The sequence below is a fragment of the Mytilus californianus genome, unplaced genomic scaffold, assembly GCF_021869535.1.
Source record: "Mytilus californianus isolate M0D057914Y unplaced genomic scaffold, xbMytCali1.0.p SCAF_9, whole genome shotgun sequence".
NCBI classification, from domain to species: Eukaryota; Metazoa; Mollusca; class Bivalvia; order Mytilida; family Mytilidae; genus Mytilus; species Mytilus californianus.
In genome coordinates this window covers 97,886,838-97,904,622 of record NW_026262745.1, presented here as the reverse complement: position 1 = coordinate 97,904,622, position 17,785 = coordinate 97,886,838, and the positions used below count along the sequence as shown (strand labels likewise).

At 33.5% G+C, this 17,785-nt stretch overlaps 2 protein-coding genes across 6 annotated transcripts in view; one reads left to right on the top strand and one right to left on the bottom strand.

The window, feature by feature from the left end:
* LOC127715519 (coronin-7-like) overlaps positions 1–8,347 on the bottom strand; it is a 49,200-nt gene extending 40,853 nt beyond the window's left edge. For all 3 annotated transcript variants that reach the window (XM_052221576.1, XM_052221578.1, XM_052221577.1), the window contains exons 1-2: positions 8,255–8,347; positions 677–748 (exon numbers count right to left, since the gene is read on the bottom strand). In XM_052221576.1, the coding sequence (XP_052077536.1) occupies positions 677–739 (63 nt within the window). In that variant the 5' untranslated portion in view covers positions 740–748; positions 8,255–8,347. The remainder of the gene's footprint in view (positions 1–676; positions 749–8,254) is intronic.
* Positions 8,348–8,606: 259 nt separating this feature from the next.
* LOC127716543 (protein tumorous imaginal discs, mitochondrial-like) overlaps positions 8,607–17,785 on the top strand; it is a 29,431-nt gene continuing 20,252 nt past the window's right edge. For all 3 annotated transcript variants that reach the window (XM_052222766.1, XM_052222765.1, XM_052222767.1), the window contains exons 1-4: positions 8,607–8,763; positions 15,204–15,346; positions 16,535–16,618; positions 17,576–17,690. In XM_052222766.1, coding sequence (XP_052078726.1) covers positions 8,607–8,763; positions 15,204–15,346; positions 16,535–16,618; positions 17,576–17,690 — 499 coding nt within the window. The remainder of the gene's footprint in view (positions 8,764–15,203; positions 15,347–16,534; positions 16,619–17,575; positions 17,691–17,785) is intronic.

Here is a 17,785-nt window from a genome sequence, read left to right as displayed (position 1 = left end):
AAAACACACAAAAAAACTTTTGGTTTATCAAACTATTTAAAATTGAGTTCATATAAAGGGAAATAACTCTTTAACCTGTGTTAGATTGTACTGCCATTTTTATCTGTTTTGAGATGTCGCAAGGAATCAAGTAATTTGACCATTTTTTTCCAAAAGTATCGAACAAAATCTGATTTCATTTATTTCATTACCATGATTTCATAATTCTATCATATATATTTTGTTTTGTTTACGTAATTGTGTTTCTTCCAAGAATAAATGTTTAGAAAAGTTTAGAATTTTGCCTAGCTTGAAGCTTGAAAGCAGACAAGGTGACCTATTCTGTTTTTTATGATTTTGGAAATAAAATACCTTAAGAATTAAAAACTTGTATTGCTTTTTTGGTTTTTACTTTCTTGGGGGGGGGGGGGGTAGGACCTTTATCGGGACTCCGGGATCGGGTGTTTTTAAGCTCGGGATTTCGGGATTGATCCTTTCGGGATCCGGGAATTCTTTTTTGGAAATTTGGGATGTCGGGATTTAAATTTTTTTAAATTCGGGACCTCGGGATTCCATGTTTTTAAGCCCGGGATTTCGGGATCAGGGATTCCATGTTTTTAAGCCCGGGATTTCGGGATCAGGACCCGTCCTACCCCCCCCTCCCCTTTCTTATTTAGTGTGACTTATATTAGATTACCTCTCTTTTAAGAAGTTTTGGAGCTGAATTCTTGTACTTCGATGCCTTAAACCTCCAAGCCATTACTGCTTCCTACAATGAATATAAAACTTTACTATTACTTGCTGAGGGCAATACAACCAACCTAATGTTACCATATGTATCATGATACAAGGGTGATGATACGATACATAATCAATACCCAACCTTGAATTAATACATGTACTCATGTAGTCTAATAGCAAACTACCTTTGATCTGTTCTTTTTTGGGCGTTTTAAACCTGCTGTTACTATAGTGTAGCTAAAATACATAAAGATTTAAAATATTTATCTAACCAACATGACCCAGCCCTCCCACCCGTTTTTCATAGAGACTTTTGATCTGAAACAATTTGTACGCAAGTTTTGATTGGCCAATAGAAAATTATAACTTGGAATTTATAATAAGTACCGGTACCAAACTGAAATATGGATGAAATGAATCAAAAATTAAATTCAGCAAAAATATTACAGTTCATTGATTATTCAGTGAAATGCACCAATATTACTTGCTGTAAACCTTAAAAAAAAACACCAACTAACCATGTCCAATAAACTACAAAATACAGTAGTATAACAATAAGCAGATGTGGTGTAAATTAATTGAAAATGAGACAACTATCAACACAAGTTCAAAAGAAGTGGATGTTTGCAATTATAGGCCACACTACAGCCTTCAAAAATATTCCATATCATATAGACAGCTATAAAAGGCCCCGATATGAAAAATAAGAAACAATTCAAACAAGAAAACTTATGGCCTAATTCATAACATAATGTGTACTGTTTTTACTGGTTTTATCGGATGATCAATTATCTTTCTTTGAAAGAAAAACAATGCTTGTACCTGAGTACGTGTTAAATGATGGAAATAATTGAAAATTGATAAATTGAGTCGAAGTCAAAATCAGTCAATTAAAAGGACAATATAATTTAGGTGTTATAAATATCAATAAGGAGGAACATAGACTTCAAATTTTTAGTTGCATTTCTAAAAACGTATCATAAATATAATAAAATGAAATATAATCTATTACAAACCAATTAATAAGCCTCTTTCAACTGATTTTTATAGTTTGTTCTTATGTGGTACTGTTACACCACTGTCCCAGGTTAGGGGGAGGGGATGTTTAATCCCACCACATTCTGTATGTATGTGCCTGTCCCAAGTAAGGAGCCTGTAATTCAGTGGTTGTCGTTTGTTTATGTGTTACATATTTGTTTTTCGTTCATTTTTTGTACATAAATTAGGCTGTTAGTTTTCTCGTTTGAATTGTTTTACATTGTCATTTCGAGGCCTTTTATAGCTGACTGTGCGATATGGGCTTTGCTCATTGTTGAAGGCCGTACGGTGACCAATAGTTTTTAATTTCTGTGTCATTTGGTCTCTTGTGGAGAGTTGTCTCATTGGCAATCATACCACATCTTCTTTTTTATATATACACCTATTATTTTCTATAATTGATTATGGTTGTTTGTCTGAAAGGTACAAATCAGCAACTTTATGCTTTTGAGCCTTTAAGAACTTTTAACAATCTAACATTGTGGTGCAGCGGATGTGGTTGTCCTTGGTTGCTGTCAGTCATTTTTGTTTTTTGTTTTATTATAGATCAGGCTATTGGTTTGTTAGTGTTGTTTCACATTTTGTCCTGTGGGGGCTTTTGTGGCTGACTGAGAGTTGTGTGTTTTGCTCATTGTTACAGTGACTCATATTTGCTTACATCCAGCCACAAATTAAATGCATATTCAGGACGAGAACGTCATGTTAATGTTATATGAATATTAACCCTTCCAGACCAACAAATTTAGCCAGATTTTTAAGCTGCTAGTTCACAAGGAAAAAGTCCTCAGGAAAACATGTCACCCTATCCAGACACATTATTCTGAGTCTGTCAGTTTTAGCCGACCAGTCTTTGCATTTAGGCTTGCTTAGGGGAGAAGCAGCACATACCAATTCTAAAGTCTTTGGTTTGACCTGGCCAGGGTTCAAACTCCAAATACCAGATTTTGTGCAGTACAGGCGAACACGCTACAAGACCACAATAGCGGTCACTTCATTTGAACTGGTGGATAGTTGCCTCATTGGCAATCATATCACATCTCATTATTTTTATATTGTCCAGTATAATATCTTAGTGACTATCATGACTATGGGCAATAAAAAACAAAAGTATTTACTTTTCAAGTTGGTTGGAGATGAGATATATATTAATCCCTTTTGGGATTCTGAGTATGGAGTGATTTTCTTATCTGACTGCCTTGACTCAAAATTCGAAAAGGGATTAAGGCATATATATGGTGTACATGTGTCTCTGGTTGGAGTAATCCTTTTTGGAATTCGTGAGTCTATAGCAATTTTCTTATTTGGCCACCTCAGACCTGCCAACTTATGAAAATCCCCATGGGAGTTTTAGTGCGTGACCAGATTTTTAAGGTTAACAATTATTGCAGCGTTTGTGTATGCACTGTTTTTTACTCTTGAAATAGTCTCATATCTCTTCTTTTTTCTTTTGGTATTTTGATGATGAGCTAATAAGCCTTGATTTTTTTTATTTGCATGATTCTTGTACTTATAAATTGGCAAAATAACTTAATAGAGAAAAAAGGCCTAAAAAAATAAAGGATACAAAATGAAGACCCCTTTTCCCCCTCCAAAGACCTTCTTATCTTTGCACCATGACTCAAAAGACCTAAACCTAAATGTCCTAAAGTTAGAAGGAAGAAGACAAATCTTGAGTTAGTCTATCAGTAATGAGAAAATGGATAAAATTTGAGTTATCTTTCTTTGTATTCAGAGGTGCTCCTACTGACAGAAGCTTATTCACAATATGTATACACAGAAGTGAATACAATATGGAGTTGATTTTAAATCAGAACTGGGCAGAAACATGTCTGTTTCAAAAATTTTAACAGATTTCAAGATAAACGATGTTTTCTAATGAGTTCATTACAGTTTTTGTCTTTCAGTTAATTACGATTTTGTCATGAAACTACGCTTAACATTGCAAATTGTGATCGTATGATAAATTGAAATTAACTAACCAATTCTATTTACCTACAAATTAATTAATTTTGAGGATCGTTATGACCCATCAGATAAGCAGATGACCTTTAACAACAAATTATGACACCTGTTGTGACCATTGATTAGCTTGTGGTCGTAAACTTGTCATAAATATGTCGCCAGGTAAGATTATAGATTTATAGAAATTGATCAGAAAAACCTTAAAATCGGTAACTAACAATTTTTTGGGGGTAGATTTTGTGAAAATCAGGATTTTGACTTGTTTTACGATCCCGATATCGGGATTCGGGTTGAGGCGCGAAAATCGGGACGATACCGCCAAAATCAGGGTTAGTTGGCAGGTCTGCCACCTCGACTCAGATCTGAAAAGTGATTAAGACATATGTATGTTGTATATACGATGCAGTATGGTAAATCTGCCCACATAAGGCTTTGATTGTATGTATTTTTGCCTAATTATATACAAATTGTACAAAATTTAATATAAATCGATTCACTGACAAATCAATTTTGATTTATTTATTTCATTTCCCAAAAAATATCTAAATAAATTATAAAATCAACAAAACCAGTTGGTCATCTGTGTTTTTATCAGAAATGTGTTTGTCCGGTAAATCCGCCCATGCACAGCAAATATGTACGTAGAGCCAGTTTATCACATATTTATGAAAGGAAAAAGTAATCTATTACTAGACCACTTACAAAGGGATTCCAGTAAATCTGTCAATCGAAAAAAAAAAAAATTTCAAGTCAGAATGAGTTTTGTAAAGCAATAATATGATTATCGTTAGCTTTAGGAACTGTATTATATATATCACTAGATATTTTCGTAATTAAGGATTTTTCTTTAAAATTTGACATGCAGTGATGATAAGTACAGTTCCTAACAATTTTTTTGGGAATATAGTTCCCAATTATTATATGGGGTATTTCTTCCTAAGTATTCTGACTACTGTTTTCTTTGAAATGTTTACTATTTAAGTGGTCCTATCAGTTGCATATATATTAAAATAAGTAAAAAACATGTGGAAAAAATTTATTGTTGAAAGTGAAAGTAGTGATTCGGCCAAAATGAAAGTAGGGTAGAAATTCGCCTTCGTCATTTATAATTCAAGATTCAAATCCTACCATTGGCATGTTAATATGGCTCTCAAAAGAAAAAGCACTGATGGATTGTCCTGGGACAAGCATATTTTATTCAAATAATAATGGTCTATAAGCAGGTAAATTTATTTCATGTTTGAAGCAGTGCAATTTTTTTAATTCAATTAGACTTTTACCAAAAAATGCATTGTAACCAATGGGAAGAATAACTGTGGTCTGAGGCCTAGGAGATGAGTTTGGACAAAACACAATTATTGTGAATAAAAGGTCTTACAGGTACAAAATGATCTAAGTCAGATTACCTTTCAAGAAAGAAAATAGAAATTACAGAAAATTTATCAAAATAAGACATTTGACCATATTTGGGCATATAAGGCAGGAATTGGCATTTTTTACAGTAAACATGATTTCTAATGAAAATTATAGAAAAAAATTGTGAGAATGCACCATATTACTTTATTGAATCAATGAGGGTACCTTATAAATGCAATTTCAATAAGTTTTTCCAATATTGGTTTGATCCTGGGACATACCATGACATACAAACACATTTAAAACTATGTAAAGTAAAATTTCTTAAAAGTTCAAAAGTGTCAATTCTAAATTACTTTTAGTTGTTTAGAAGTAAATAACCAATAGAGAGGATAGAAAGATGAAAATAAATAAACTTTTCTGTGTTAATTTACCCACAATTATGCTTTTTTATGGCTGTACCCTTATCATATTGACCAATTCTGACTTAAGAATCAGACATATATAAATATGAAAAAAAAACTGGCACATACAGTACACACAGAGAGGATGTAATCTCATACTCCCAACACTGATTCTGGTGTAACACAGTGTCATACTGTGAAACACAGATTTCTCTCCCAAAAAACACCAAGTAATTACTCCCATCTGGGAGGGTTTTATGACCTGTTGATTGCAGGTAAGAGTAATAAAAATCAACAAAGCACGACTGCATGGTCTGACAGTGACATAATTACAGGTCAACTATTCTCTCACTTCTTCCTATTTCAATCATTTCCTATTTAGTTTTATTTCTGAAAGCACTAAAAAAAGGTTAACGAAATGATTTTTAAAATTTTTATACAAATATGTATTTTTAGATTGGAAAATTATTTACATTCTTTCATAATCTCATAATCAGGAATGGAAACTATATATTTACAATAAGTTGTATTTATAGTCAGTTTAAACATATAGATATTAGTATATACATGGTTTAAAAAATAATAGTAATGATACAAAAAAAAATAATGAATAAAATAAAATGTAGATAAATTACATATATATATTACATTTATATAATCTTCCTTTATTTCTTATCATTTAAATTTAGAAAAAACGATTGAATAAATTCAATTAAAATATATGTCTTTATTTTCTATTAATAATACTCCACTTACAGGTGATGTTTTGTTTGTTTTTGTATGTTTCTTAGGTATGAAAAACCAACACTGTCAGAACAAATGCTGAATATAATTTTAATAAATAAAGTTGTACAGGATTCTTTAATAAAATCAGATTATAATATGTCTCTGATTAAATTTAACAAATCTCACACTTTTCATCATTTTTGTGACTGTCATTTAATGACAGGAAACACAAGAAATGTTTATTGTAGTCATCAACTACTGGCACACTTCAAAGGTAATCATAGCAATAAAAATCATGTTGTTGGGAGAAACCACACCAAGGTAATAAACAATTAAGGAGTTTTAGGGAGGAATTACTCCAAGTTTCTCCCAATTTCCTCCCAAGATTTGGAGAGAGTTGCTGGAGTTTCTTGGTGTGACACCAAGTTTTTACACAGTGTAGGGAGTATGAGATTACATACTCTCTGTGTGTACTGTATGGTGCAGTTTGCTTTAACGGTTGTCTCATTACAACTAAATACAAGTTATGTTTACTGGATCAAGGCATATTTTGGTAAAAAATTACTAAACAAATATTTTCTGAATAAAATTTTGACTGAATTCTTAAAACTTTGCAAAACGCATGTTCCTCAGACAGATATGCTAATATAAAAACATTCCAAACTTTTTTAATAATTGTCAGAATGTAATAAAATTTGACATTTATACTACTAAGATATCATGCTAAGTAATTGAAAAGTTTCATAAGAATACTATAAATTTTTTAGGTCTAATAGGCTTCAGACCACAATTAATTCCCTTTGTTCATGGTCTAGGAATATAGTTCCCAATTATTATATGGGGTATTTCTTCCTAAGTATTCTGACTACTGTTTTCTTTGAAATGTTTACTATTTAAGTGGATCTATCAGTTGCATATATATTGAAATAAGTAAGACATGTGGAAAACATTTATTGTTGAAAGTGAAAGTAGTGATTCGGCCAAAATGAAAGTAGGGTAGAAATTCGCCTTCGTCATTATTCAGGATTCAAATCCTACCATTGGCATGTTTTATGGCTCTCAAAAGAAAAAGCACTGATGGATTGTCCTGGGACAAGCATATTTTATTCAAATAACAATGGTCTATGGGCAGGTAAATTTATTTCATGTTTGAAGTGGTGCAAATTACGACTGGGTCTAAATTTAGTAACTTAGTTACTAATATTATTAAATACTAAGTAAGTATAATACTAAGAGGGTGGTAAAGGGTTATTTTCGTGCATTTTTATTTTACGTGTTTTCGTGTTTTGGTGTTTTATTTCTCGTTTTCTCATGTTTGGTTCGATGTACGTGCTTCCCCTTATTTATTTTCTGTGTTTCGTGTGGGAACTCTTAATTTCTCGTGCTTGCATTTGACTAAAAAGTAAAACTTGTGTAATCTAATAGAACTTGATGTATACTCAGTTACCATTCTTACTTTTGCAATTCTATTGTATATGTATGGTATGTAATAAAGTCCATCAAATTACTATTAATAATATTTTTTCAAATCAAATTCAACTAGCCGAAGCTAAAAGGTGACCGCAGGGTCTTCATGTCCATTAATAATGACTGCATGATCTCTAAGAACGGCTGAGTAATAACTTCTAGTACCTTTTTTCTTAATATTTATGATTATATTTCTCGTGCTTTGTTTTTCCCGATTTTTATTTTCCGTACAACGTTTTTGCAATTTTTATTTCACGTGTTTCCGTGTTCAGACCCCCCTTTACCACCCTCTACTATTAGTCTCAGTTTACGGTTGGAGTTACGAGTCATGCACAGCATTTCCACATCAGAGCTGTTCATTAGAAAGATTTCTCTACTCAAGAGAACCCTTTGGATGTATGAGTCTAAATTTTACTTTAAAATAAAGATTCCTGCATTGTTCTCATCAAGCCGATCCAAGGGGCGGATCTTGGATCAAGGACATTGGCAACAGGTTTTCTAAAAGAAAATAAGCTGATATATTCTCTTTGAAATTTCAATAAACATTGCGTAAGCTTGATTTCATTTATATAAGTAATTACTGTCAGGTTCTCCTCTTTAATATGTTTTTCAATAGACTTTGTCGTCTGTTATGAAAATTTACAGGAAATCAGTTTATCAGGTTTGAAGTTTCCGGCTTTTGAAGTATCGCGGGGATTTCCGAGATCATATGAGAACCGTGTGGGATAAGGAGCAGACGAATTTTTAATTTTTTAGTTGTATAAAACTAACTGGAAATCAAAATTTTATGACAAAAATAAACCTTAAACAAAACAAAATGAAATATTTTATTTAAGTTTGCTGTTTACTTTTCAGATATCAAATCTATAGAATTACATAATTTGTTTCCGGTATTGAAATTTTATTTCCCACTTGATTTTCAGCAGACGGAAAATGGCTGCTCTTAGAGGCGCATGCTGTCGACTTGGAAATAAGAAATTAAATGCAACAGTGGTTGTCTCAGGAAGGTCTCCTTTCCCTGACGATACCTGTCGTCACATCGAAAGACGTTGTTCCTCATCAGTAATTTTAAAAACAGCTGGCAAAACAAGTAAATATTTAAATATATACTAAACATTCTGCATGACCGCAACTAAGGTCGAAACGTCGCCGGTTAAAACTAAATTGCGTCATATGAACTTAAGGCCCATTCAGTCATTGATTGAAGTTTTCTATCAATACTATCAAGGAAATAAATAGATAAAGCTATCTGCCTAGTGGTGTTGACATTTGTTTTGTACTTTTATTTATGTAAAAGAGGCAAAACTGCCAAAAGATACTTGAAGGGATATTCAAACAAATGGGGGTGGGGTAGGACCTTTATCGGGACTCCGGGATCGGGTGTTTTTAAGCTCGGGATTTCGGGATTGATCCTTTTCGGATCCGGGAATTCTTTTTTTCGAATTTCGGGATGTCGGGATTTTATTTTTTTTTTAAATTCGGGACCTCGGGATTCCATGTTTTTAAGCCCGGGATTTTGAGATCAGGACCCCTCCTACCCCCCCCCCCCCCCCCCCCACAAATCGAAAACAACAACAACATAGAACACTAAAGACAAAACAACACAAACCCCACCAAAAAACCAGGTGTGGGGAGGGGGTTATCTCAGGTGCTCCGGAAGAGTAAATAGATCATGCTCTAAATTTGGCACATGTCGTCATGGTCGTGTTGCTCATGTAAGTACAAACCAAGTGATAAATCTTAATTGGTAGTTCACATTTGAGGAAAAACTGTGGTAACGACAATTGGAGCATATCCGTCGTCATCTTTGAAACATTGAAGTATGTGGAAATGAATCAAACGATGTAAAGTAACAGGTGATAGCTGCAGTATTAGTTATTATAGATTGATTTAATCCTTTATCATGTTTATGAGATTATGTTACTCATAGAATCCTAAACCAAACTTCAAAGGCACAAAAAAGTATTCAAATTAAAACTGATTGTATAACTTGAACCAATTGAACTCAATACACATGTTATACCAATCTGATTAAAATACAGAATCTGTGAATATGTGGTATGAGTGCCAATGAGACAACTATTCATCCAAGTCACTATGTGTAAAAAGTAAACAATTATAGGTCGAAGTACGGCCTTCAACACGGAGCCTTGGCTCACTCCGAACAGCAAGCTATAAAGAGCCCCAAAATGACTAGTGTAAAACAATTCAAACAGGAAAACCAACGGTCTAATCTATATAAAAAACGAGAAACACTTATAAACCACATCAACAAACGACAACCACTGAACAACAGGTTCCTGACTTGGGACAGGTGTAAACAAATGCAGCGGGTTTAAATGTTTTAACAGGCACCAACTTTCACCCTAAACTGAAATAATAGTGTAACATTACAACATAGAAAGACATACTATGAAATATCAATTGAAATGCCTTAACTCAATCAGAAAGACATATTAACAAAAACAAGTAAACATGCCAAAGTGACTAGTGTAAAACAATTCAAACAGAAAAACCAACGGTCTAATCTATATCAAATACGAGAAACGAGAAACACTTATGAACCACACCAACAAACGATAACCACTGAACAACAGGCTCCTGACTTAGGACATGGATCTGACAACACTCTGCTCTACTTTCTGTTCTGATAATTACATATCCGGCAAATGAAATTCAATTTTAATTTTTCTTTAAAGTGTATCATTAATTTGCAACAAAATCCTGAAAGGTTTTAAAACATAAAGGAGAACCCAGTGTTGTCAGATCTGCGCAGTCTGTTTACATACAAAAACACTGAAGTATTTCACTTGTGAGAAAAAAAGAGGCCCATGTCAAGAAAAGGTTTATAGTAATAGTAAAAATTAATTATTGAATATTTAGAAATAAGATATTTATTTAACACATGTGTGCTTAGGATAATCCTGGTAATTGGAAAGTGCTTTAAACTGAACATATTGAACAGAAATAAAATTGTTTATTTGAAAAGGTACCCTAGACCCTGAATGAATGTCAGCATAGATCTGACAGGCAGAATGTGGTAATTATTTTCATGATGTCAGGTGTTGTCAAGATGGATGTCTCACAATAAATAAAATCCAACTAATTTCTAAGAGAACCCTCACAATTATATCCATGTATTTAGGGAGGAAATTCCAAGTTTTCTAGCTTTACAATGTCAAATTGTGTTAGGAGTTTGCAAAGTCCTTCATATTCTTTGTACAATGTTGTACTATAAAATGCAACTCCAGAAATATAATAAGAAAACAAGAACAAATTAAATCTAGGGGATGTCGTATGATTAAAAAAATGGAGTTATTTCCCCTACAAATATATATAGTAATTAAATTAAGTGTTCACACATGCCAACTTTTCAAAATCTCCATGGGGATTTCAAGTGCAAGATGACCTACTGCTCCTCTTATATCGTCATAAGTGTTTTTAATCTAATACTATATTGTTTGAATGAGTATGTATTTGCTTAAATACCCTTTTAGCTTATTTGAATGCCAGCTTATTTGAATGCCTGTTTTGAGGTGTTCAGTTTTTAAAATGAAGAATTTCAAAATTCAGGTCAACACCTCTCATGGTAGATGTCCACCATTCTCATGGGGGATGTCTCCCATAAATCGGGATAGTTGGCAGGGTGAGTGTTGTCTGGTAATCTTTTTCTAAAATTTTTTGGTCGTATATTGGTATCATGTTGTCGTCGTCGTCAGCATCAACCGAAGACAGATGGTTTCCGGATAATAACTTTAGTATAAGTAAATAGAAATCAATAAAATTTTAACACAAGGTTTATAACCACTAAAAGAAGGTTGGGATTGATTTTGGGGGGTTATGGTCCCAACTGTTTAGGAATTAGGGGCCAAAAAAGGGGCCCTTATAAGCATTTTTGTAGTTTCCAGACAATAACTTGTGTTAAAGTGTATGAATATCTCTGAAATCATACCACAAGTTTCCATACAACAAGGGAATGGTTAGGATTGACTTTGGGGGGTTATGGCTCAAACCATTTAGGAATTAGGGGCAAAAAAAGGGGAAACACAAGGGTTTTTCTGGTTAAAGGACAATTGAGATAATTTAAAAGCAGTGTAAGGGAGGTAATCCAAATCAAAATCCAAATCAATTTAAATAACAATGTTTGATTACCTCCCTTACACTGCTTGTAAATTATGTATTAAGAAATGATGATTGTCTGAGATACTGACCATAACTTGAGGGAAAGAATTTTTTTTTTGAATAAGGAAAGGGGGGAGGTGAAAAATTTTGGAGGGGGACAATTTTTCTCATTTCAGATTTCAGAAATTAAAAGAAAATTTCTTCAAATATATTTTTTGGGGGGGTTAATATTCAACAGCATAGTGTACTGCACAAATGCAAAAAAACGGGGTTAAATTTTTTTTTTGGGGGGGGGGGGGGGGGGGGAGGGGTCAATTCGCATAATGTATTGCACAAAAGCAAAAAATTGAATATAAATTCAAATCATATAACCAATTTGAAGTTCTTTGACTGCAGTTATTCTGTGTCAGAAACCTATTTTGTGTCAAAAATTTAATTACAATCCAAATTCAGACCTGTATCAAGCGTGAATATTGTGTCCATTTTGGCCCCCAACTTTTCAGGGTTGGACATCTGCGGTCGTATCCAGCTGCACTCAGCGGAGCAATTTATTGTTTTTTATACGACCGCAAAAATTGAAAATTTTTTGGTCGTATATTGGTATGACGTCGTCGTCGTCGTCTGGCGTCGTCCGGCGTCGTCCGAAGACACATTGGTTTTCGCACTCTAACTTTAGTTTAAGTGAATGGATCTCTATGAAATTTTACCATAAGGTTCAATACCACAAAAGGAAGGTTGGGATTGATTTTGGGGGTTATGGTACCAACAGTTAAGGAATTAGGGGCCAAAAAGGGGCCAAAAATAAGCATTTTTGTAACTTCCAGACATAACTTGTGTGTTAGTGTATGGATCTCTCTGACATTGTACCACAAGGTTCCATATCACACAGGGAATGCTGGGATTAATTTTGGGGGTAATTGCCTCAAAATATTAGGAATTAGGGGCCAAAAAAGGGGCAAAAAACAAGCATTTTTTTAGTTTCATGACAATAACTTGTGTGTAAGTGTATGGATCTTTCTGAAATTGTACTACAAGGTTCCATATCACAAAGGGAAAGCTGGAATTGAGTTTGGGGGTAATTGCCCAAAACGTTTAGGAATAAGGGGCCAAAAAGGGGCCAAAAATAAGCATTTTTCTAGTTTCCAGACAATAACTTGTGTTCAAGTGTATGGATCTCTCTGAAATTGTACCACAAGGTTCCATATCACACAGGGAATGCTGGGATTGATTTTAGGGGTAATTGCCCAAAACGTTTAGGAATAAGGGGCCAAAAAGGGGCCAAAAATAAGCATTTTTCTAGTTTCAAGACAATAACTTGTGTTCAAGTGTATGGATCTCTCTGAAATTGTACTACAAGGTACCATACCACAAAGGGAAAGCTGGGATTGAGTTTGGGGGTGATGAATCATAAGGGGGTTCAAAAAATTTGGGGGGGGGGGGGATTTTTTTTTTTTCCTTTTTTTTTTCTTTTAAAATTTTCCATTTTAAGTTGGTTATTTCTGTTTTATATTTAAAAGCAAATAATAACGATATGGTAGGAGATACACACCAAACAGGATGTGTAAATTATTATAAAATAAGTATTGTGCAATAGCAAGATATTTTCAATTGCACAGTATTGCACAATAGCAAGAAATCTTCAATTGCACAGTATTGCGCAATAGCAAGAAATCTTCAATTGCACAGTATTGTGCAATAGCAAGAAATATCCAATAGCACAATATTGCGCAATAGCAAGAAATTGTCAATTGTACAGTATTGCGCAATAGCAAGAAATATTCAATTGCACAGTATTGTACAAAAGAAGATACTTCGTATAAATTGCTTATTTCTTGACCAATTTCAATGGGGTTTTATTCTTGAATTCTTGGGGTTCTTTAATATGCTGATTTTAACCGTGTATTAAGTTTTTGGATTTTGGGCCCCGTTTTTAAATTGGTCCACATTGAGGTCCAAAGGGTCCAAAATTAAACTTTGTTTGATTTCATCAAAAATTGAATTATTGGGGTTCTTTGATATGCCGAATCTAACCGTGTATTTAGATTCTTAATTTTTGGTTCTGTTTTCAAATTGGTCTACATTAAGGTCCAAAGGGTCCAAAATTAAACTTAGTTTGATTTTAACAAAAATTGAATTCTTAGGATTCTTTGATATGCTGAATCTAAACATGTATTTAAATTTTTGATTATGGCCCCAGTTTTCAAGTTGGTCCAAATCGGGGTCCAAAATTAAACTTTGTTTGATTTCAACAAAAATTGAATATATGGGGTTCTTTGATATGCTGAATCTAACCATGTATTTAGATTTTTGATTTTTGGGCCCCATTATCAACTTAGTCCACATTGAGGTCAAAAGGGTCCAAAATTAAACTTTGTTTGATTTCATCAAAAATTGAATTCTTGGGGTTCTTTTATATGCTGAATCTAACCATGTATTTAGATTTTGGATATTGGACCATAATAGTTGAATGTCCAATTTAAAATTTTTAAGTTCTTAGACCACATTCATTCTGTGTCAGAAACCTATGCTGTGTCAAATATTTAATCACAATCCAAATTCAGAGCTGTATCAAGCTTGAATGTTGTGTCCATACTTGCCCCAACTGTTTCAGGGTTCGACCTCTGCGGTCGTATCAAGCTGCGCCCTGCGGAGCATTTTATTAAAACATATTATAAGATGATTTTAAGGCTCACTGGCTTGTCCCCTATTGCCTAAACCCTTTCAATTTGAATATTTTGAAGATTTTGTATCTCGAATGTCATGTCCGTTGCGTCAGTTTCCAGCATTTCCTTACGCATGCGCCAGAAACACGTGTTGTAAACAATAACATGAGTTTCCTCCGTTTTTATGATGGGGCAGCGCCTGGTCAAAAACTGAAGGCCGATGATCGATGTACAGCTATGAAGCTCAGGATGAATCCATGAACTCAAATAAAATACTAGATTATGCCAAAGAGGAATAAATTTAAATAAAGTCTTAAAAAATGAAGTTTTATTCAATATGATTAAACATGCAAAAGTGTAGTACGAGATAGTAGTTTTGGTTACTTCATTTATCATAGTCAAAGCACTCATCAGAATGCAGGATTTGCATCTAATTTTTCAAAATTTTTCCGGGGGGGCATAGTCCCAGACCCCCCTAGCAAATTCGCCCCGTGATAATACGCAGGTCCTGTAATAGCAATGAACATGATGAAGGTCCAGTAAAAAATATTTATTACTGGACCTCCTGACCTGTCAAAACAATTTAAGTTTGACTGGGTCTGAATTAAAGATGGTCTTTGAAAAAAATACTGTATTATCAGTTCAACATTGGTCAACAATGATAGGATTGTATTCAGGTACTGGTAAACATATTAAGAAGGTACTGTGGTGTCGAAGCAATATATATATTTTATTGTAATTTCAGATGTATTGTCTGTTGCTCACAAAACCTGTTGTTTACATAGAAAAATTCACAGAAGTTCACCAAACAACAAAAAGGACTATTATGATCTTTTAGGAGTTCCAAAAAATGCAGATGCTAAGGCTATTAAAAAAGCTTATTATGAGGCAAGTATACGTAATTATCTGGGGAGCCATCATACTATAGGCAATGATAGGTATTTATTCAGGGATCACACAATTCCAGTTTGATACTTACAAAGTGCAATGAAATAGTTGGCTAATTGATCGTAAAAATATGTATATTTTGTTATAAAATGATGAATTTTGCCTTGCTGCATACAGGAAGAAGATAAGGCCCTCCAAGAATACTGGCCGATGATTCTATGCCCTAGCAGAATATTTGTGTGCATAGATTGCATTAATATTTATTGTTTCATATTCATCAAGACAACGTTTTCTAATGAAAGTTATGCAGAAATAATGGATAATAAGAATTGTAGTGGAATTGATCTTTTAGTGTCTATATTTCTCTTACATTTTCACTATACAAACTGTTATTTGACACCAACCAATATTTGAGATTTCAAAGTACCTTCCCTAGGTACAATAATTGTTTTTTTTTATGGGATGGCACTCAGATGAAATAGCCTGAATTGATAAAACAGTAAAAAGAACAAAATTTGTTTGTTTGATCAAATCTTAGGCCAAAAAAAAATATATGTCTGTTTTTACATACTTTAAAAAAATAGGGTAGGTAGGTCAGTATTTCCATTTTATTTTATTTTTTGTGACATGATTTTGATTCATGCCTTTCATCTTGTCGTGGTCCGAGTTGATCATGGGCCGAGTTTACCCAAATTTTTAATGATTGGATTATTTCCCTTGGAAAAAAAACGGCTGCAAAGTGTTTATTTCATCACACGAGTTGCGAATTTCCTTCAAACAGCTGTCATATTCACGATTGTGAACATTAGGATGTATCAGGCAATTGATTTATATTATTTGCAACACTAACTTTGCTTTAGACACGAGTTCAGTTTATTTTTCACTTTACGAAGGAAATAAAATGACTTAGGGTCGGCGCTTAAAAGTAGGGACGGTCGGGTAACCGTAAACAGACATATATTTTTTTTTTGGCCTTATGTGAATTTACCTGTTACGCAGCCGTACTTTAGTTTAAACAGATCATGATTAAGGGATAATGGCATAGAATTACTAACATGACTAACCAAGATGATATCTTGTCAAACATTGAAAAAAAGTGAATCTTGTCGAACTATGAGGAAAAATGTAAAATTTTTCTGTCAACTTTCTAGTCTACTTAATCTACTTTCTATATTTCTTTTATTGCAGCTTGCCAAAAAGCACCACCCTGATGTGAGCAAGAATGATCCAGGATCTGCTAAAAAATTCCAGGAAGTTTCAGAAGCCTATGAAGTAAGGACTTAACAAGGAAAAGTGACATGAGAAAGTTTAATAACCCTCTATATTGTATAGTATATAAAATATATCCTGCTAATTACTCCACCATTACAAACTGACCACCACAATGTATACAAAAGAAGGAGTTGTAGTATGATTGCCAATGAGACTCAATCTGATTATCCAACAGAGTCCAAATAATGTGGATTGTAGATAATATAATACTGTTTGGTAACATTCTGGTCGCTACCTCCTGTATTAACTTATAAATAGTTTGGTGATTTGTATCATTGATTTAAGTATGACTGCATTAACTTCCTGGTTTACTGTAAGACATTTGTGGAGTTTTACTCCACATTTTTTTGGTCAGTTTTGTATGTGTGATAGCTCTTTTATATAATTCTTTAAGACAGTTTATCTGTGTTTAATGAGTTTTTTCAAATTAATTTCTTTGGGACTTTGAAGGCAGTTACAGAAAATCAAACCTAAGCGTCACAACAGAAAACATTGTATATCACAGACCAAAAGTAATTGTTTTGCAAACATCATTGGAGTCAGCTTGTGAAAAAATAATTACAGTTGTAGTTAAGTATTGGAACTAAAAAAATGGTTACAGGAAGTGGACAAATTAAATATATTCCAATGGCTTTAACAATGAACAAAGGTGAGAGAACTGCCTTAACAGATCTCATACTTTGTATTTTTTAATGTTTGTGGGAAATCAATTTTTGTGGATTTGATGGGTATAGGTAAATCACAAATGTAGATGTTAAAACGAAGAACAAATTATCCAAATGTTTATCTGCAGACATTTGCTCAACAACGAGAACAAATATTTACGAAAATACAATTTTCCCTAATGCACGAAAATTGGTGCCCACGAAAAATAAATGAATCAACATTAGAGGATAATTTTTCTAACAGCATATATGTACTGTCATATGAGTTAACATTATCTGTTTCTGTTAAAAGGTTTTGAGTGATAGCACTAAAAGACGTGAATATGATACATTTGGTATGTCTGGTGGTATGGGTGGAATGGGCGGAGCTTCTCGTGGACAGAGTCGTGGACAGGCACAAGGTCAAGGTAGGTATGAGAGTAGCTTAAGATTTGAGGTATTAAGATTTTTTGTCCTTCATTGTTGAGGTGTGGAAACAATGATTTACAAAAAAAGGTATACT